This window comes from Paroedura picta, chromosome 8 (assembly GCF_049243985.1).
Source record: "Paroedura picta isolate Pp20150507F chromosome 8, Ppicta_v3.0, whole genome shotgun sequence".
Classification (NCBI taxonomy): Eukaryota; Metazoa; Chordata; class Lepidosauria; order Squamata; family Gekkonidae; genus Paroedura; species Paroedura picta.
Window position 1 is genome coordinate 53,492,971 of NC_135376.1, and position 22,454 is coordinate 53,515,424.

General features: G+C 40.9%; 1 protein-coding gene across 2 annotated transcripts in view; it reads left to right on the top strand.

Annotated features, from left to right (window-relative positions):
* The window catches only part of TRUB1 (TruB pseudouridine synthase family member 1), a 35,382-nt gene that overhangs the window by 5,934 nt on the left and 6,994 nt on the right, over positions 1-22,454 (top strand). For both annotated transcript variants that reach the window (XM_077349868.1, XM_077349869.1), the window contains exons 3-5: positions 701-756; positions 15,607-15,688; positions 22,000-22,072. In XM_077349868.1, the coding sequence (XP_077205983.1) occupies positions 701-756; positions 15,607-15,688; positions 22,000-22,072 (211 nt within the window). The remainder of the gene's footprint in view (positions 1-700; positions 757-15,606; positions 15,689-21,999; positions 22,073-22,454) is intronic.

Sequence of the window (22,454 nt, forward strand, 5' to 3'; positions counted from 1 at the left end):
CAGGCTTCTTTCTTAACGCTGTTAGAACTACATGTTAGTGTTCTTCCTCAGCTTCACTAAGACTTATAAAGCTGTTATAAGAAATCTTGAGTTGCCTTACAATTTGAAGCCATTAAAATTATTAATACTCCACCATTGTCTTGCTTGCTAAGAAACATGGCGATAATTGTTCTTTTCAAGACTATTTTTGGCTTCTCGGTTATAGTTCCCCTCTCTGCCATGGCCCAGTAAGTGGTATATTAATTTCCTTAGTATCATTTGCTGCTGTGTTCATTCAGTTACTGTTGAATGCTAATAAGCTTTTAAATGGTGCATTAGTTAAAGTGATTGGCTTTTCTTCACGACTAATGAACCATTCTACGACTTTATCCAAGAGGACCATGTGAGGGGGTTAACTGTGTTTGCTAATTCTGTGCAGGTGCTTGCAAAAGGCCCCAACATAGAATTAAAGTCATTGAAATGAGGTTTTCTGTATTGCTTGTTTGTCAGCTCCCTCAAAGACTGAACACAGCACAGTCCTTTTTATTTAAGGCAGTGCTTTTATAATTCTTAATCAGCCAGTTTTGTTTGCAGGAATCGTCCTTGGACTGTGTATCTGGGAAATAACATTCCTGATAGTGTGATGGAAAGCAGCAAGTGGTAGTGGGTATGGAATGTGGCAGAGCACCTGTTCTTACAGTCTTGTTTCTCTTCTTAACAGTGGTTGGCATTGGAGAAGGAACAAAAATGCTTTGTGATGTGCTAGCAGGTTCTAAGGTAAGAAATTTTACATACTTTTTTTGTGGTTTTCCTTGATCTTTGTTCAGACAGCAAGGGAAGGGGTGTGGCTCAGTGGTAGAGCCCTTGCTCCCAGGGTTCCTTTCCCAGCATCTCCAGTTAAGGCTTTGGATATAGGTGATGCCTGAGACTGTAGACAGCCATAGCTAGTCTGAGTTGGTGGTACTGACTTTGATGAACAAGGGGTCTGATTCAGTATTTTGCAGCTTCACATGAACTGTGGGTTAGGAAAAAAGTCATTCTAACAGGCAGCAGAAACAAGGAATGGCATTGCCTTATTTCAGAATCCTGATGTTTCAGGAGCTTGGAAAGAGACGATGTAGTGGCTTAGTCTACATTTAAATCCGAGTTGTTCCTATTCTAGGCCTAATGCTTTAACAACTTGGTTCCTCTTGACTCAAATAGCTCAATTATTACTTGCCCATGTAACAGCAAAATGCTGCATCCTGTTTCTTAATTCCTTCTAGTTTAATTCAAGTAGATTTCTATATCATCTCCCTTACTTATTCTCCCATGTAAATATCCCTGATGGCCTCAATTTTTAAAAACCAGCTCCCCCTTCCCAGTGCCAGATTCTTTAGACTTGAAGTCAGACTGCAGAAGAAAGTTGGGTGGGGGCGGCTGATTTCACTGGTTGTCTTTCCTGTAAGATGCTCAATGCCATTTTAAGCAGGTCTGTTAAGATTCCTACTGAACTCTATTCAATGGGGCTTACTAGTGGAAAGCATGTTTAGGATTGAGTTGTATTACTTATGACTTGATGTGTTAGTTCCTTAGCTTCTGGATAGATTCCAGCTCTGATTTCTCGGTTTTCTTCCCCATAACTCTTAGAATTTTTCTAATTCTTCACTCCTTGGCATGCTCAATATTTTTTCCTCAGATTTGCATCTTCATTTGCATCTCTTTCTTTTTATCGCTTCTTCCTTATGGAAATCTTTAATGGCCAGCAGTCATTCCATTCATTTTCTCCCTCTTTTTAAAACAAGGTCATAGCACTCCTTTATTTTAGCTAGTTTGGCCTCCGTGTTTTTATTTCAGTTTTAGTTTTTTAGTATCTAGGACTAGGTCTTTTAACTGTACACATTGCATGTTTTTTTGTTTAACATTTACGGTAAGTTTAACATGATTTATATACGAATACTATGTAAAACTTTCTAACGTGTTATTTATTTTTGAGAGGTTTTCCAGATGTGTGACTTGTGATTTTTATCAAGTAGGGAAGAATTTATCACAAGACAATGTACTTTTATTTGAAAAGCTGAAGGTGAAAGTCATCAACCAGTGTACTTGTAAACAGAGTTGCACCCTTCTAAGTCCTTTAACTGCAGTAAGGTTTAAAAGTGTGTAAATCTGTTTAGGATCGCACTGTATGTCAACTGAAACACTTTCTGTGTGCTTATTTCCCCTAGGGCTACATTCCCTTTCATTTATGTCACACAAGTGATGCTTAAAAAGATATGCCACATACAGAATGCTTGGCACCATATGCATAGTTTGCCTCCTCAAGGGCCACAAGGGGGGCAAGCAGTAAGGAGGGAAGTACCTCACGCTGTAAATAAAATGTATTTATTTACTTCATTTATAACCTACGTCTCTCATTAAGACTCAAGGCAAATGATGACAATATAAAGAACAATTTGATAGACAGTATAAAGCTTCCAATAAACAATGCAATAGAACTAGCATTACAGAATTGAAAACTAGTGCAGACAAAGAAAAACCTGTCTATGGCATGACAAACCATAATATAGGCAGTAGGTTATAAAGGTAGAAAACAATGAAATAAAAGGAAAGTGATGCATATGCTAAGTATTGCAACAGACTACAATCCTGTTTCCTTATTAAAGTGGCTTTATAAACTGTTCCATTATACAACAGTTCTATTCCCTTTATAAAAATGCCTTCCTGTTTTATACATATAACAATAAACATGCAGAAGCATTCCTGTCTTCCTTAGGCAGGTTGTTCCACAAAGTATGAGCCATGACCGAAAAAGTGTATGAGTGGGCAGTCGTTGGTCATAACTGGTTTCAGAGTGGCACCTTCAGAAGGCTTTGTGTTGCAGCATAGCAAGAGAGGCAGTTTTGCAATCAAAGGCCAGTAAGTGATAGCCAGTGCTTTATGAACCCAGTAACCAATCAGTAATCAGTGGAGTGACTGCAGATTGGGTGTGACTTGCATGTTCCACCTAGTACCCAGTAGTAACTGGGTATTCTGCACTAGTTTCAGTTAAAGGGCAGACCCACGTAAAGTGTGTTATAATAGCCTAGCCTTGAGTTAACCATATATTGTATCCTTGTGGTCAGAATAGAAGACCATCTTTAGGGTTAATTGAAGCTGGGAAAAAAATGGATTTTTGCAGCTATAATAACTTGTTTTTCTTATAGTAATGCTGGATCTAGTATAACTCCCAGGATCTCAACAGTTCCCAGACTGTATGTCTGACCATTGGTTTAGGACAGAGAGAATTACACCTAGAAGCTTAGTTGATAAAATACAGCCGTGGGTGTCATCAGTATATTGAAGACACCCAACCCTGAAGTTCCAGCTGGTGTCACTTACTGATATGATGTAGGATTTGTTTTCCAGGGTAACATCTTATAGTTGAATTAACAAGTCTTTCTAAAGAAACAGGCACAGTGAAGTCTAGGGTGGAATTATATTAAAGCAAGCAAAGAATTCTAACTATCCTGTTAAATGTCAGCGATGTATAGAGAAGGAAAGATTTATGTCTTTCAGTTGATGGGTAAATGGCTCTTTCAGCTTCCCACAGACTGTTGGCAGGAGCTATAAATGTGCAGGGTATGGAGAAAGTACAGTTAATGTACATGATGTGTTGGGGAAGAAAGGCATAACATACTGTAATCTGCATGAACCCAGCTGGAGGACATGTTATACTTCCTCTTTGATACCGCACATGAAATTTCTGGTGTGAGATTAAAAGTGGCAGTTTCTTGGTTGTTTAGGAAATTACTCTTGGTTAATTGAGATCTCAATTTATGCACCATGATGAGCTTTAATCCTTGTTCACATATATTGAGAAAAAACAATGCATAGAGACCATGAGCATCACATTTTAATCATTGGTTATGCAAGTGCCATTTAATAAGCAGGCTAAGCAGGAACTCTGCCCTTAAACTCATCATGATTTAATCACGAGGCTTAAGTGCATCACATTTTGTTCTGTTTTTCCTTTAAACTGGCCTCCTGCATTTATGATTGTTAGGAATGATTTAAATTAAGATTTCCATTTCCTATTGAGGAAAGTTCCTGAAAGGCTGAATGCAGTTTATCTCTGCAGAGGCATCTGTGGTTTGTGAATATTGTGAGGAAGCCATGACAAAAAAAACCACAGATGGCCTACAATCAAGCCAAAAGGGAGGTCCTATCCAGAGCTGGATTAACTTTATAGTTTTGCAGCCACTTGGTGTATAAATGGATTTATTTTATTTAGAAAACTATAGAGATGTTCATGACAATGGTCAAGTAGAAATAATACAATTAAATAATATAAACAGCAACATAATAAGTCTCGATCAATAATAAAACTATAAAAAACAAAATTCAGCAACCTAAAATAATAAATGTAAAACAATCCTCAGGTTAGAAACATCCAATAAAAATATCAGTAAAAAGATGGAGCTCCTCAGTCAAAAGCCTGGGGAAAAATACATTGTGTGGAATGGCTTTGGAAAGGCAATAAGCTATCTGGTGAACCTGGTATTGGGATACTATAGGGGAGGACCACTGAAAGCACCTGACCCTGGTCACCGTTTGCCTGGCAGGAGGGGTCACAAAGATCAGGATCTGGAACAGATGTGGGATGGAAAGATTTCCAGTGCTTTATTTTTCTGTGGGTAAAGCTTTCATTTTTTAAGATTGATTAGTTATGTAGTAGAGAGCCAGTTTGGTGTAGTGGTTAGGAGTGCAGACTTCTAATCTGGCAGGGTGTCTGTTGTGGGGAGAGGAATGGGAAGGCGACTGTAAGCCGCTTTGAGCCTCCTTCGGGTAGGGAAAAGTGGCATATAAGAACCAACTCTTCTTCTTCTCCTCCTTCTCCTTCTTCTCCTTCTTCTTCTTCACAGGGAAGGGAGGGGCTTGGATGTTGGGAAAAGGCTCTTCATAACCAGTGCAGGAATGCAGCTCAATATGTGTCTATTCCGCTTGTTCCTGAGGCTTGGCTATAAATTATTTGCTGCTATTAGACATGGCACACTTCTAAAATGTTATTTACTAAATAGAAGTCAAAATGAATGTGCTAAATCAGAACACATTCTATTTATGGTACTGGGAGTTCTTCCAGCTAATTGTTTTCCTGGAAAATCATCACTGCTTGGAAAGTAGATCTGGTAGGGTAGCCAATATGCGAGGAAGCAGTCCATCAAGAAGATGCCACTTTTCTTTACCAGGAGTCTCAAAGCAGCTTACAATCATCTTCCCTTTCCTCTCCTCATAAGAGACACCCTGTGAGTCTGAGAAAGCCCTGATATTACTGCTTGGTCAGGACAGCTTTATCAGTACTTTGACAAGCCCAATGTCACCCAGCTGGCTGCATGTGGAGAAGAGGTGTACTGACCCCAAATCGCTAGTAGTACGTGTTTCTAGGATGATGTTTAATATTTCCTCAATTTGAGACCTGCATAATACGTTGGGGAGGGGGGGGGATCAGGGAAGTGGTTGAAAGCTTGCAGTGTACCCATCAGGACATATGAAATCTAGTACTGATGGGTTCGGCGTGACGCTTATCTATTAGCCTTCTGCTATCAGGCTTCTGTCAGCTTCATTTAATTGCATTGCAAATAATCCAGTTTTGACTTGTCCCATGCAAAGGTAAGTTAGTTTCTTCAAGTAGGTCAAACCACAGTGATTTCTGCTTTCTCTGGGGAATGATGGATCCATCATGAGTAATGTAGACAATTTTCAGTGTACTAGCTTGTTGAAAATTGGTTTTTTGAAAATAGACATTCATGGGCTACATGCAGTGTGTTAGATTTTTTAAAATCTGAATTCCTGGGAGATTCATTGACTTGCAAAAGATTAGAATTGCATTTTTTTGTTTAGGCAGTAGATGATCTGAACATTTAATCTGAAACGTTGTCATCTCTCCAGAGAGGCACTGTATTGAAATGTCACCTAGATAACATAAAATCCAAGCTTCTAGTGGTCTCAGAGGCTATGCAGTAAAAGCGATCAAAGAAACAAGGGAGTTTGCTCAGCTAACCATGATCTTGAACAGCTCGGATTCTTTATAGTAAGTTAAATTCCCAGAGTCCCCAAAGGGGCAAAGGACGCCATTTTAATTAGTCTGTCATCTGCAATGGAGCTGCACTATTCTACCTTGAAACAGATTTGCTAGTAAAGGGACTTTTGTGGGATATTGGATCATTTTTCTCTCCAGCAATAGTCTTGCTAGTTTATTGTGGGCTTGTTTTAGTATCCTTTTCTGGACATCATTTCTAATGTTTTTGTAGCAAGTCACCTAATTCTTTGTCCCCACACACTCTTCACCTGGTTCACAGGGTTTTTTTATATTCAACTACTCATACAAAAGAACTAACAATTTTTAGTTGGTATTAAAGTCAAAGTTTTAAGTGCTTGCGTTTAAGATTAAAACATTGCATTAAAGATTAAAACATTGAATTATGAATGGTATTTTTTTCTTCTTTCCTAGTCTATCACATGTTGAATTGTAAGGGAATAGGAGTTTTAGGCTGTTATTTCCATAAGACCAAAATGGTGGAGGAGGGGACAGTTTTTTGTTTTTGTCTTTCAAGTTCTTTAAGACTTTTCAGTTGTATTTGAATTGTGAGATGTTATAATAAAAAAGAAAGCACTCTAAATTCTTTGATTACGATGCAGTATTTCTATGACAGCAGGTGGTTCTCTTTGTTGTGAGGATCTGGGTAACACCCGTGATTGCATTCTCATTTTCATATAGGGACAGTTTTTTGATAGCAAAGTAGCAAAGTAGAGCCAGTTTGGTGTAGTGGTTAGGAGTGCGGACTTGTAATCTGGCATGCCGGGTTCGATTCTGCACTCCCCCACATGCAGCCAGCTGGGTGAGCTTGGGCTAGCCACGGCACTGATAAAACTGTTCTGACCGAGCAGTGATATCAGTGCTCTCTCAGCCTCACCCACCCCACAGGGTGTCTGTTGTGGGGAGAGGAATGGGAAGGCGACTGTAAGCCGCTTTGAGCCTCCTTCGGGTAGGGAAAAGCGGCATATAAGAACCAACTCTTCTTCTTCTTCTTCTTCAACATGGCAAAGATTATAAAGTTTAGTAGTAAGGGTTACTGTTGTGTTACCAAAGCAGTTCTCAGAACCCATTAAACACCTGTGGTGTACAAATAATTATTGCAAATAATGATAAGCAATTTTAAATTGGCTCTGAGTTTTTCTGAATGCATTTGAATAATATGTAGACTAGATTGACTGCGCATATACAGACTTAGGGGTACTTTATTAGGGTGATTTGCTGCTTTCTTGTCTGTGAAACTGAATTTGCCATCTTTTCTAGTATATTTGGGTTTTTTTAATACTCCTTTCAAGGAGGTAGAGATACAGATCACTCCTACAGGAGCAGGCTACTAGTGCTTAAAGGTGCTGCATCTGACAGCAAGTACTACAGGGGGCCTGTAGTGGTTCAGGGTTTGAGTCGTTAGTTGGGGAGACACTTCTGGATCAGCAGCAGGACCTGGGGTGGAAGTTTTAGGATCCAAGTCAGAAGCCAGGGCTGTATCTCAGGGTAGGTGGGCTGACTCAGAGTCTTGGGGCTCCATGAAGATGGCTTCTGTTTGGTGCCCAGCTGCTTATTCCATGGAGTCTTCAGCCTCTAGTCCATGACTCCTAGCAATGGGCTATAGGTAAATTTCTGGTAGACTACAATCTACCAGCCCTTACTGCAGTCCCAAAGTTTTATAATTCTGAATAACTTAGATCTACAGGTGTACTACAGGTGAGACAGATGCTGCTAACATGGCTAGGAATAAGAGCTCACATGCTTCAATGAACAGATTTTCATTCACTAACCTGTGCAAACCCCCCCCAGCAAACACTTCCTCAGTCACAGACAATAGCAATGAGAGTAAGAATGCAGCAAAGTATATATATGTTATTGAATGGATGTCCCAGTGCTGGTTCCTACAGTTTCAAAACAGTTTTGTGATAATAGCATAAGATCTATAGCAATATTTTGTGACTGACAATCTTTCCAGTGCCCTATGGGAACCTCTTTGTCCTATGAAGTTACTTGCTGCAGATTCTGCGAGCGTGATGTAAAGGTTAAGAGTAGCAGACTCTATTCTGGAGAACCACGTTTGAATCCCCAGTCCTACAATGAGTCCAGCTGGGTGACCTTGGGCCCATCACAGTTCTCTTAGAATGGTTCTTGCAGAATAGTTCCCTTAGAGCTGTCATCCACACCTACCTCACAAGGGTGTCTACTGTGGGAAGAGGAAGGGAAAGGTGTTTGAAAGCCACTTTGGGACTCCTTCAGGTAGTGAAAAGCAGGGTATTAAAAACTAGCCCCTCTTCTTCTCCCTTCCATTTGAAAGTCTGATCCTCCTTTGAGCACAGTCTCAAACCAGAGGTGGATGCACAGGGTCAAACAATCTAACTGCTTGTAGGGTAAAGATCCAATAGTTCTTCAGAAGTGACAGAACAATTACAGCATCTAGCAGTAAAAAAAATTTAGTGCAGTGTTAGTACAAAATCAGCCTTTTCTCTCTGGAGAAAAATTATTCTGCAAGAGAGATATAATGTTTCTCTGAATTAAGATGTCATGTTGTCTGTTCATTAACTCTGACATTAAATTTGCTCTGTCATCCTATAGCATTCTCCTGTCCCTCAGATTTTTTTTGCTTTTGGGTCTGAATTATTAGATGCTTTATATAACGAAAAAGCAGATGATGGTTTCTTTGATATCCTTGGTGTGATAGTTTAATTGAGACTAAATAATTATTTTGTGTTCTTGCCTTTCATTTATCTTGTATGTGTAGGGGGAAGGGCTTATTTTGACTCTGTCCCTTAAAATAACAAATCCAGTAGTCTTCCTAGTTCACAGTTTAAAATGCCGTTGTAAATTTAAATAAGATTAAATAACAACACACATCATGTAAGAATTAATGATGTGTGGTTGTATGTAAATAGTGTTGAAGTCATAGAGATTCTCCGTAATAGGACATTGAATATTTTCTGCTTCTGGTTCTATTGTATTAATTTGATACTGCCCTATTTAATTGGAAGCCATCCGAAGCTGTTTAGCTGTTTGAAATAGCTGCAGTACATAACTGAAGAAGTGTTGAATTGTAGAGCAGGGGTAGTCAACATGTGGTCCTCCAGATGTTCATGAACTACAATTCCCATGAGCCCCTGTCAGCATTTGTATGAACATCTGGAGGACCACAGGTTGACTACCCCTGTTGTAGTAGAGGATGCTAAGATAAATCTTCGATCATATTACATCTTATTTCGATCATATTACATCTTATTTTAATTCCTAAACTATGCCCAAGATCTGTGTGGATTGTTTCTGCATTTGGACCATGAGGTTACTTCATTAGTTTCCATAGAATTTCTTCCTGTGTGTAGCAGTGATGTTTTGATAAAACATTCTCAAACTACATAGCCAATGAATTTTGCTTATGTAAAATACAAACTGAGCCATCCAGATGAGATCATTTGGAGCTAAGAAACATTTCAGCGGTAAATGCTGATATGTGCTTAGTTCGTTCTACACCAGATTGCTAAAATGGAAAGATTCTTCTGTGATGAATAGTTGAGAGGCCTAGATTAATTATCACATAGGGGAGCAGGGTTCCTTTTCTCTCTGAAAGCTCATTCCTTGATTAAATCTTCATTTGTCTTAAAGATGCCATTGGACTCAAATTTTGTTATACTTCTACAGACCAACATGATGATCCACTTGAATCTGTCCTAGTGGGTGTTAGCAGACGGCAGACTCTTAAGGAGCAAGCTTGGTGCAGTGGTTGGGAGTGCTGGCTTCTAATCTGGCAAGCTGGGCTTGATTCTGTGGTCCTCCACATGCAGCCGGCTGGGTGACCTTGGGCTCTTCACAGTCCTGTTGGAGCTGTTCTGACCGAGCAGTAATATTAGGGCTCTCTCAGCCTCACCTACATCACAAGGTGTCTGTTGTGGGGAGAGGAAAGGGAAGGCCATTGCAAGCCGCTTTGAGGCTCCTTCTGGTAGAGAAAAGCGGCATATAAGTATCAATTCTTCTTTTTTGGTTTAAAAAGTTACAGTTGGTTCTCAAGGGTTCCTATTGTCTTGTAGCCTCTGCTCAGGTGTTTGCGCCATCACTTGAGGATGACCTCAGGTAACAGTTCTGTCTGCATTAATGGAATTGGCACAAAAGATCCTCCTCTTCACTCTTACCAAGAAATCTTACCATGTCTCTTTCTCCTCCCACTGACCAGATCAGGTCAGGTCAAAGTCTTTCCTGAAGTCTTAAGATGTCTATCTGGCATCTTAAGTCCTCCAAATCTCTTTTCCTCACTAGGCATCACATGACTAGTTGGAGGGTGTATGTCTTGACAGTTTAATTGTGTCTGCCAGGCCTTCTATATGAATATCTAAAGGCATGGTGGCTGAATCATAGAGTTGGAAGGAACCTGCAGGGACATCTAGTCCAGCTCTCTGCACAATGCAGGCTCACAACTACCCGTCTACCCACAGTGATCCCAATTTCATGCCCAAATGATACTACCCTCCCCCCCCCAAAAAAAAATGCAGAATCCAGCCTGGCCTGGAGGAAATTCACTTACCATCCCAAAGTGGTGATCAGCAGTTCCCTGGGTATGGAAGGAAGGGCCACAGGAGAGAAACACTGGCACATCCCTTCCTGCTCACCCACTCACAATTCATAAAATCAGCATTTATGTCAGATGACTATATAGCCTCTGCTTAAAAACTTCCAAAGAAAGAGAACCCACCACCTCTCGAGGAAGCCTGTGAAGCTGGCAAGCAGTTGTTTCCTGCTTCCCCACCCAGTTTGTACTTTGCCAAGAGAGAGAAAGAGTTTTAGAACTCAAGGGCCCATTATGCACGGGGGAAATAACGCACATTCGGGGTGGAATGGCGGCGACTAAAATCACCGATAACGCACGGAGCCGGCTGCAACCGGATGCAGCTTCGGTGCATGCCGCCGAAAAAGCTGCGTTCGCGAAAGGCGGAAGAAAGCGCAGCTTCCGGGTGACTGGGGCGCAACCAGAAGCGGCGCCTGGATCGCCACGTGCATAATCGGTTACTTTGGGTTTTGCCGCCGTCGCGCCCCGCCCCGTGCATAACCGGTGTGCGTCGCGTCTTCCCCCTCTGCGTTTTCCATGTGACCCGAAATCGCCGTTTTGGCGGCCGTGCATAATGGGCCGAGGTGAAGCTTTTGTGCGATCCAGACGTCCAAAGACGTCCGCAGTGCATAAAGTGCCTAGGGAGAGACTTGCCAGCCAGAGGCAGAACTTTTGCCACTTGCTCAGCTCCCCTTTTCCCCCTTGTGGATTTTTTGGTTGCTCATTGGCAGATTTGTTGAATTTGTTATTCCTTTCTCATATAATTAGCCTTTTTGAGTCCTAAAAGCTGGGTAAAATATCAAAGTAAGTAGGTCAGTTTTGGACTTGGCTTGAGCGCGTTTGAGAAGCCAGCCTTGTCATGGCTCTTAAGTAGATGGTGATTCACATGTCTCCCCTATTCAGCTAAGGCTGTTTGATATCCGACCGTTCTCATGGGTTATGCTGTCCTTCCTATCCTTCACTGACTGCCCCAGTATTCAGTATCTATGTTCAAATGAAAATTTTCCTGTACAGCTCTTTGGGAGTTGATTTGTTTACATTTGACATTTAGCAGCACTAGCATTGTATTTTTAATTGCCTGGTAATTGTGCTGAAAGATACTAGCACCTTTTAAAACCTGTAGATGAGTAATTGTTCATGCCATACTTGGATACTAAAGAGTAATGAATGGTGCACTGTGTAGTCCTGCACTGAGCTTAGGTCTGGACGAGATTGCCTTTATGACTTCTTCCAACTCTATGATTCTATGTTTCAGCTTCTACAGTGATAGATCTGTGACATTCAAAAGCATGCATATCCTGTTACCGTCCCAATGTCTTTGATTCAGATAACAGCCAAACTTTATGCCATGTAATTTTCTATGGGAGATCTGCAAGAAAGTTGCCAGCATGGCCCATCACATATTGTTATATGCTACCTGGAGACAGATTGTCTCTTCCCCTCCCTTTAGAAGTTTCTCTTTTGTGGTTTCTAAAAGCTTTTAAACAAGTAATAATTTAGGGGGGCAGGAGTTTGGCCTTCTTCCCTCTGAAATTGATATCATTATCAATTCAAGGGGGAAAGCATGGTTTTTCATGGTTCATCCTCATAATTTATGCTGGTTAGTGGCAAGCTTGGCGATCTGCCCAGAGTCTTCTATCGTTGTGGAATGGAATAAAATGGATGTTCATTCTTTGTAATGGAATCCCATTAGCTTTGGCATAACTTGTAGCATACTATGACTAATATGAAGTATCTCGGGCACCGAAGATTACCCATTTTAGCCCCCGCTAGGCTAAACCCCATTTGCTCTGTGCTACTTGTAGTATGGAGGTCTGCTTTTTTTCCTTTTTTTTTTTTTTTTGAGTTTATGACAACCTCTTCATATTTCTGTTGACACCTGGAGGGAACATGAAGACCAGTGGAGCTGTAGTGGTTAAGAGTGATGGCCTATGCTTAGGATGCCCAGCTTCAAAACCTTGCTATTCATGACATTAACTGGGTCAACTAGTGTGACCCTCCTTTTGCCTAGCATACCTGTACAGATTTAGTTAGGAGATAATGAAAGTGGGGGACCATGATTGCTGTCTTGATAAAAGCGTACTAACTGAGCAGACATAATGATTCAGCACAGTGATCAGGTGCCATGCATTAAGTCCTAGGGAGGATTATAGAAAATGGGGTGAGAATCAGATATTTGGGGAGGGAGGGAGGGCTTGGCAGCATCACAATGGCAATTGCATTGTGTTCTGGCCCACAATTTTCTCTTGTTTTGCATGACGTGTGTATGAGTATCTAACACACACACAAAAAAACACCCTTATTCTCACATAGAAGAATAGCATGAATTTGAGCTTAATTTGGGTTATGGTACCTTAGGTGCACTGTTCTTTTTTGTTCCCATTAAATGTAACTGTAGTCTGACTAATCTCAAATACTCGTAGTTTGTGGATCAGAAAATTTCTCTCTGATCCAATTTCAAAAGTACAAAGAGCCATTTGTCACTGGCAACTTAAACTATGTTTTAAATATTGAATGTAACAACTGTACGGCTGCTTGGCCCTCGAGTGTCACTCAAGGGCCAAGCAGCCGTAAGTTTTTATGTTGTCAGATTTTACAATTTTTATAGTGCTATTACTGTTTTTTCTCTTTTTAAATTATCTTAGTTTTTAATTGCTTGTATTTTAATTTTGGTCTGTATGACCGTAAAGAAATATTTAATTTTTTTTACTCGTTGTAGTAAAACAATAAAATGTAAACCAAACCATGTGTTTGCATTCTCACCCTCTTCAGATACATACCAGGCAGTGGATATCGGGTAAACAGGAATGAGCACAATGGCTCTGCCACTTCCTGCCCCCCCCATGTGATTACAAGTTCCAGTCCACTCAGTCTTACTTCCCCTCTATGCATGCTGTTTCCACTTAGGATACACTGACATCTTCTGGGGCACCTCCAGTCACACAGGTTGATCATCCACACTGCTGATTTTTATGTGGACTTCTGTGAGTGTGTCATATCGATCACATTCACTGTCTCACTAAATCAGTTATTGCGCCCTAAGCCTACCTCTGAATTTTACTTTGCATATCTTTCTAGCATTTGATTAAATAGCTGTTTCCCTGTTTCACTGGTTGTTTTAATTGGCTGTGCAGTCCTTTGTTCTCTTTTTGAATCATGGATAGAAACTAAAGAATGAAGCAGAGCTATGATTATGACCGACCGCAAGACTGAGGTGATGTCGATTTGGAAATGTATTGTTGAAATTCTTCAAAGCACCCTTAGAAATTGCACTTTGTTTTGGAGCAGTGTTTACAGATATTCCGAATGACCATTCCTCGCAAATGCATGGTATATCACAGATCAATTTTCTGGTCTATTGCTAGCATGCAATTAAAAAAAAAAGTGTACCACCCACTGTGTATAACAAAGTAGTGAGATGGATGGAGCCATGAGAAATAGGACAAGCATTACAAATAAGCAACAACAAAAAAAGCCATCAAAGCAGTTCAGGAAAAAAAGATTAGAGGAAAACTGAGAAAAGCCAGGGTGGCAAGGGATATGCAACACAGCTACAAGGAAACGATTTTTAAAAAATCAGAAAAGAGGGCAAATGAAACAAGAGCAAATAAGGATTTCTTGAGGACTCTGTTGTTTAACGAAGCTTTTACTGCATTACCCTTTGTCTTTAATTCACTTTCTGCATTGTAGTATGTTATATTCTAGGCATCTTTTTGTTTGCTTACTAATTCTGTAATCAGAGTCCTTTTGTTTATTGGATGTCCTACACAGACTATTCAAAGGTTTTGAATAATTTGTAATCTACCTTGACCCTCGGTGACAAAAGTGAGCTATCTTTAACCAGGCTCGCCTGCTCCTGGGCACGGCAGGAGGCCACAAAGCCTGCCCCCGCCGTCCCGAGCCTTCTGCCCCTGGGCCCAGCAGTAGGCCGCAAAGTCCCCTTTCAGGCCACCTACCTTACTCTGTCTCTGCCTTCCTCCCAGCATTCCCTTTGTCCTTCCCTTTCTTCCTTCCTCCCTCTCTCCCATCTGCCTCTTTCTTGCTGCCTGTTTCTCTCCCTCTTCTCTCTCTTCCTCCCTTTCTTTCTGTCTTTCTCTCTCTCTCTTACTCCCTTTCCTCCTTCCTTCACCCCATCCCTCCACCCACCCACCATGCTAGGGCCCGCTGTATTTTGGCCACAGCAGGCTTAATATCTAGTAAATAAAATAAATTGGAAATCTTTTTTGTGTATTCTTTTTTGAATACATGAATCTGTGTCTGAGCCAGACCGTTTGTCTGTCAAAGTCATTATTGTCTGCTCTGACTGGCAGTATCTCCAGTCTGCTCTTCAGAATCTGAGTTTTTTATATCTGCTACCTGGGCTCTCGCACTCGGTCGTGATGTTGAGGTTGAACCTGGGACCTACTACACGAAAAGCAAATGCTCTCTTGTTGAGGTACCCCTCCCCAATTTTTGCCAAAGAAAGAAAAGACATATCTCTGTAGAATCTTTTTGTATGACTTTAACCACCAGCACTCAGTTTGATTTAAAAAGCTGTGTTAAAGCAGTGCTCAAGTTGATTGAAATCCCTATTTTTCAGTTTCAGTTTAAAGATAATATTCATCCACTTTTTCTTGTCTGTGTTGTTAAATGTACAGTTTCCTTTTTTCTCCCCAGAGGGTGAAGGAATTTTCAAAGATGATTGAAACCACCCTCCTTTCTTTCGAAGCTGATTTTCCCCCAACATTTTGCAATATTTGTTTATGACTGGCGATTGGAAGCTGATAGAGTGCATTCCCATGTTAAATCAAAACAATATATGTATTCATTAAAATATTCTAACATTAGCATCCTTTTAAAAAAGAGCCAATTAGTATTCTTTGGGAGTATCGAAAGTGAAAAACAGGAGGTACATGAAATTTCGTGGTCCATTCTCATGCTACATTTGTATTCTTGTGCTACATTTGTGTTACTTCAAGATACTGCTATATTTTATTAAGCTTTTTCTTTTGTTCTTTCCCTTTAAATCCCCCCCCCTTTCTCATAGAAATATCTAGCCATTGGCCATCTGGGAAAGGCAACCAACACATTTGATTCTTTAGGAAAAGTAACAGAAGAAAAACCTTACCGTAAGCTTCAAGCTAATCTAATATTTTTGTAAATAAATATTTGACTGCCATGCTTTGTTTGGAATTTATTTAAGTAAAGATGGTGTCAAGATCAGATTCCTAGTTTAGTTTTGAAGTGATATCAGTTCAACCATTTAAGCGGTATAGATCTGGGAAACGGGAGAAGTAGTCTCCCATGTACAAATTCCTACATACCAAGCCCAGCATCATAATTGGTATTCAGATTATTAAGAAACTAATATCAAGGCTGACAGCATAAATGGATAGGCCATAAGGTGCCATCCCTATCCTGGATATTGGTGATGACTGTTTGTGAGGAGATACTCATAAGGGAATGGGAAGCTTCTTGCTCCAGTAGTATGCACAGATATCATCCACTGTGGCTTATTGTACTTGGACTAGTGGTATATTTCCCTCTTCATTACATGCACAAAGGAGATATCGCTTACTGATTATGAGTTGCAGAACACTAACAGGAATGCCCCTGTTCTTTCTCTATCCTTTGATTCTTTTCTCTGTGGATTCTATATCCTCAGAATTTTTTAAGTTTCAGACCAGCAACTAAATAAACAAGCTTATCTGAAAACTGGAAAAGAGTCCTTTTAAGAGTTAAAATGTGTTGTGGCTTGCCTTGCTTCTGCGAGATGCCTATCTTCTGTGCTTTTCAGTTGTAATGTGCAACTAATTGGGAGGTGAACTTAGTACTACTTCCATTAATTCTTTCACTACTTAAAAGAAGAGAGCTATAGATAGCTTGTATCCTAGCAACTGCTATACAATCCTCAGTATTTATCACACCCAGTAACAGGTAGCAGCTATCTTCTGTTACCTTGTGGTGATAAAGCAGGTCTCTGTGGATTTTTCTTTTCTTCTCCTCTCCCTTTTGCATTTTTGTCTCTATTTTGGCTTGCCTCTCAAGACTGTATTGTTAATACTCTTATAGTTTATATCATCTTATTCTCTTTAGAGCTCAAAAATCCAGCTCAATTTTTATTCAGGTTCAGTGCTGTCAGTTAGCTAATCTTTCTGTGTTTGTTATCTGAGTTACCAGAGAAGATGGTTTAGTTCAGAGTCACCTGTGCATTCTTTAATCGAAAGCAGCAACACTCAGAATGTTAAACGTTCATGTTATGAATAGCTGTTGAAGCTAACCGACCGACGCCATGTTATTTTTGTACTTTTACTGAGGAGCAGCAGAGTACGCAAGTTCTTGCCTTCCTACTGAAGTTGAAGTTCTTTGTGTAGATATACATAGAGAGCTATTTTCATGCATGCTGAATATCTAGCATAAAAGAGAACTTTGGATAGGAAATAGTGTCTTGTTAGGGTTGACAGGTGGATTCGTTGTTCCAGTGGGAGCCAAAATGGGTGGTGGGGGGTTGAAATTGCTTTCTGTTCTAATGCCAGATATAACAATACCAGATCATCATAATGCCAGGTCATTGTTGTTGGTGTTTGTCAGCAGGCGCAGTCCCCTTGGCACACCAAGAGGCAGCTGTACTGGCTGTGGGGAGGGGCGGTAGTTGTTACTGCCAGGATTGGATTAAATTATTAATGAGGATTTTAATGGGGATTGTCTTTTTAATGTGGGGTTTTATCATATAACCCGCCACAAGATGGCTTGCCATGAATGGCGGGAAATAAATCTAAATAATAATAATAATAATAAGTAATATCACAGTGCACAAGGAATTTGCTATATGTTTTTTTTCTATATTTGGGGAATTTGTACAAAGAACATTATCATGTCAGTTGCTGTTCCCCCATTTTTGCTGCCATCGAAGCAAAGTGCAGCGGATGAGGAAATTGACCTGTGTAGTGGTCCTTAGAATAGAGATGGGAGAACAAGAATGCCATTTCCACCTGAGTGATGTGAAATTGCAAGTTGCCAAACAGTTGTTAAAGAATAATGCTTGTCAGGGACATGAACTGCAAAGGAGGGTAGTATATAAATATATATATATAAATACATAAATGGAAAATAAAGAGTTGTTCTAAATACAGACTTAGACATTCAGCTTAAGTAAGGCTTATGAACCAAAGCTTCTGAGCCTCAGAGGATGGTGGTATATCAATGTAATAAAATAAATAAAAAATAAATGAAGGAAACATCTATTTAATTAATTGTGATGTGTGGCCTCCATCTGTGGATGCCACATCAACACTAAAAAGATTTTTCTTAAAACTTGGAGGACTGGTTTGCAGAAAAATCTGCAATGTTTAAAAGTGTCATGGAGGGGGGAAGCACTGGAAATCAGGAGTTGTGTAGTTCCTCAGCCTCTGAGGCTTGGAGGTCAGGAACTGCATAGGTTTTGGTCTCTGAGGCTGGGGGGGGGGTGGAGCAGTGATCAGGAGCTGCACAGCTCTTAACCTCTGAGGTCATTGTTAGAGGGGGTGACTTGGAGGTCAGGAACTGTGTAGTTTTTGGCCTCTGAGGCCAATATTGGTAAAAGGGGAGAAGCCTCAGAGGTTGGGAGCTGCATGACTGTTGGTCACTGATACCGCTGTGGAGGGAAGGCAGGGACAGAAGAAATGGAGACATGAGTCAATTGACAGAGATGGGGAAGGGAAGATTGATGGAAAGAAGTTGGGGCAAAAGAGTGGGTAGGTTACAGATACAGGGAGGGGGAGGGGGAAATTGTCAGAGAAGAGGTAGAAATGGAGTGGGGGAAGGTTAACAGAGAAGGGGAGGGGGAAGAAAGAGATGGAAAAGACTGACAGAAGAAGGGGGTGGAAAAGAGAGGGAAGATTGTTTATGAAGTGGGGAGTAAGCAAAGGGGGGGGTGGAAGTACTCCCCACAAGTTTCTTGTTCCCCATTTGTTAATACTAATACTAACAAAAGGCTGCTTTTCTTAACCCCTCTTGGATTTCTTAGTCTTCTTCTAACTTTGTATAGTTAATGTGGTCTCCTTGATCCTTTCCCACATCAAAATAGTTCTTACCTTGTTGTTGGACTCTTTGCAATTAGTTCAGTCTGTTTGCACATTCAGTACATCCGTAAATAGTAAGAACCACTTAAATTGCGTTTTGTTGTTCATAGTGAAATGTTGTTCTACTCCTGTGACCAAGTTTGTGTCCAAGTGGTGATATAGTTAAGCATCTAAAAATACGAAAGAATGTCAAAAAGACAGACATTCATCTGTTGAGTTGGGAAATTTATGCTACAACAAAAAGTTAATTTTCTAAAGCTAAAAATTCCAAACAGTACATATAGCCTCTGTTGCTAACCTATAATACTTCAGCCAATATGTGTATTGTGAAATAAACTAGTTTAAAAACTTTGGCATAGGTTTGTTCTGCCCCTGGACCTTTTTGTGCTGTTATAGTCTGTTACCTCTGTTACATATATTAATAATACTATTATTGTTGTTATATATTATGGAAAAAACTAAGTATTGTGTATTGTTTTACTTTCCATGTAAACCACCCTGAGCCTCAGGGGAGGGTGATATATAAATACAATAAATACAAATAAATAAATAACAAATAAATACAAACAGATCCCCTGTCACTGAGCACTTTCTATCCATAAATATCATGCATCAGAAGGGCAACATCTGCACCTCTCTTTCCATGTAACTTCTGAAAGCATTCTTAGAAAAATAAGAAATGACATAATACCTCGCATTCTTTTTCTCCTCTTCTCCCATTTTCCTCCTGCACCTCTGACTGATTTATGAGCTGCTACAGCATTATCATTAATGACACTTCATTTAGACTGCTGCTGGGCACAGTGGCAGCATCTGCCATCAAGATTCCAAATGTACTACTTGTATAAAGTGAGATATTAAAGTTGTTTCCTTCCGATACAACAGAGGAGATGAAATGTTTCTTTTCAAGGAATAACGTCTTATCTGTATTGTGAGAGTCATCTGTTCAGGAAGAGAGCTGCAAGAGCTGCAAAAAAGTAAAGAGCAAGAATTAAAGCATAAGAAAAAGGCAGTCACATTGTGTGTTTGTTCTATAGCAACAATCCATCAGGGATTTAATAGAGAGAAGCAGTGTGGACAATTGGAATGTTCAGCTTAATAACTGAATAACATCAAATTCCCCCCACCTTTTAATTGTCATGTGTATGTCTAAATTGTCACATTATTTAAATCCCTTTTTTGGTTTAGTCGTATGAACAGAGCATTTGGGTACCCTGTCTTTGAAACTTTGTTCAGAATGTAATCCAAAGCACCATCCAGAAATGTGTAATTGGGAAACTTTCAGTCCAGTTAGCAGAAAACTGTCCTTGGCATGTTTGGTTCTTTGGGAACCCTCTTGACTCAGGAGAGTCCATTACAGACATAAGATTTATATTTTTGTTTTGCTGGTGGGTTAACTTTTTCAGAAGGACCGTTGTATGCCCAAGAAACTTAATCTGGATCTAGATGAGGGGCCTGTTTTTATTTGATCCTGAACATTTCCCTTTAATCTCTCCCAAATTGAAAATATTCCATTTAGTATTAAATGTTATTAAATGTTCCTTTATACCTTCAGCATGCTTCCCTCTTCCACACTAAACATCCTAGTTTTGGGTAAGACTGCAGTTTAGTATATATTAGCATATGTCAAAATGTGACATTAGTATTAGCATATGTCACAATGGGAAGGATGAAGATTTTTTTAACAGTGCATAAGTTATGGAATAGAAATTAATTCACATTGGATTGGAAGTAGTGAAGGAGCCATATCCTGTAAATCAGTGGTCCCCAACCCCCGGGCCACGGCCCGGTGGCGGGCCACGAAGGCCTTGGCGCTCCCTCTTCCCGGCCCCCCCCCCACAGCGAGAAGCTCGCCAGGCTGCGAGCATATCGGCCGCTGAAGCGGCTGATCAGCTTGCGGCCCAGCAAGCTTCTTGCTTTGGGAGGGGGCGGGAAGAGAAGCAGCCGATTTCCTTGCGGCCTGGAGGGGCGGGGAGAGGGAGCCGCCGGCATGCCAGCGGCGCAAATGCGCACGCACAGACTTGCTGCGCATGCGCGTTTGCGTCCAGCAGGGGCGCAAACATGCACGCACGGCAAGTCCGCGCATGCGCGTTTGCACCGGGGCTGCCGCGTACGCGCAGGGCCCCGGGTCGCCCTCTCCCCGCACCCCGGCACAGCGGTCCACATCCTGACAAAGGTTGCGGACCACTGCTGTAAATGGATTGTTTGTGTTGGTGTGATATATATTTCTCTCCCAACTCAATATACATATCTAATTGGTAATCCAAGAGTTTTCTAAAAAAAAATTTTAAATCATTTTTTTAATCAATATAGACATGTACACAAGAGCATTTAATGCTGATCAGTTATCCGTAATAACTTTTAACAGTTTAATTGGCATTTGTCTAGTCTGAAGTAGAATACTCATATTCTCCTGCATTTAGATCTTACTCATTTGTTTGATGGGGGAGCCTGGGGAATTTTATTTCATCTGATCCTATAACTGCCTGAGATAGGCTAGAGTTGATTACTCCCTTCAAATAAAAGATGTTTTCCAGATACTAATTTTGGTGAATTACTTAAAATTTTAATGTTATGTAGGTTGTACTAAAGTATTTCCAACTGTAAGACCTTTTATGCATGGCGACAGCTACTCCGCACTGCCACCGTGCCGTTCCCCATATACGCACGGGGGCAGGAGGACATGCAGGGCTGCCCTGGCGTAGCGCACACATGTTTTGAGTTGGGGCCAGGAAGCCCGGGATGCAGCCGGCCAGGGTAAGCGGGAAGGGCCGGGGGGAGTGGTGGGGCAAGGCCCCCTCCACACACTCTGGTGGGGCAGCTCCGCGGAGCCTGCAGGGGTGTACAGTGTCCCTATAGGGACACCATAGGTCGGGGCTGGGCAGGCCAAAAGTCTCGGCACTGTCAATTATGCACACGCTGGCCCGCTTGAGCCCCTGCCGCCAACCGGCGTAACCAGGAAGCTGCGGAAGTTCCTGCGTTTGCTTAATGCGGGCCTTCCGTAGCCCTGGGCCAGGACATGCCCACGCTGGCGGCGAAGGTGAGCATTATTGGAGATTTTCTGCCGCCGCAAGCACGGGCTTTCTGGCCTGTGCATAATGGACCTAACACCCACATTTATGATGGTAAGCATCAACAACTTATTAGCTCACCCACATTGTATTCTGTTTGTATTTTCTGTGCTATTTCACTTGTATCACAGTGGTTATGTGGCTCAGTTTTTTTGTTTTGTTTTATTTTTGTGGAGCAAGGTTTATATACATTCCAAAAGTGCAGTGAACTCCCTCCACCCTCTATTTGTGAAATGCTCAGAATATGTCAACTGAAGTATGAGTAATCAATACTGAAGTGTTTGTGTGGTTGTCTTTGCCTTTTGGCAGATCATATAACAAAAGAAGAGCTTGAGAATGTTTTGCAGAAGTTCACGGGGAACATCATGCAAGTTCCTCCACTGTAAGTTTCTTCAGTACTGTCTGTAACCTTGAAAAACCTGGTGACAAAAGCTTACTTTACTGTCAGTGAAAAGTATCCCCTACTGCAAAATACTGGCAAGATGTTGTTATGTGCGAAGTCGTGTCCGACCCATCGCGACCCCATGGACAATGATCCTCCAGACCTTCCTGTCCTCTACAGGCTTAAATGTTTGTTAATTTGAAAGAGTCACAACTGAGTGTGCTATTGATCCAAACAACATGTCAATGGCTCTTTTTGCTTGTTAACTTATTTCAAGCACAACAAAACAGAATCCAGTGACATTTAGTCACCAGAGAGATAGGCTTTTTATCTCAATCTTGATATGTAAAACAGAATCATATGGCTCAGCCAAATGTTCATG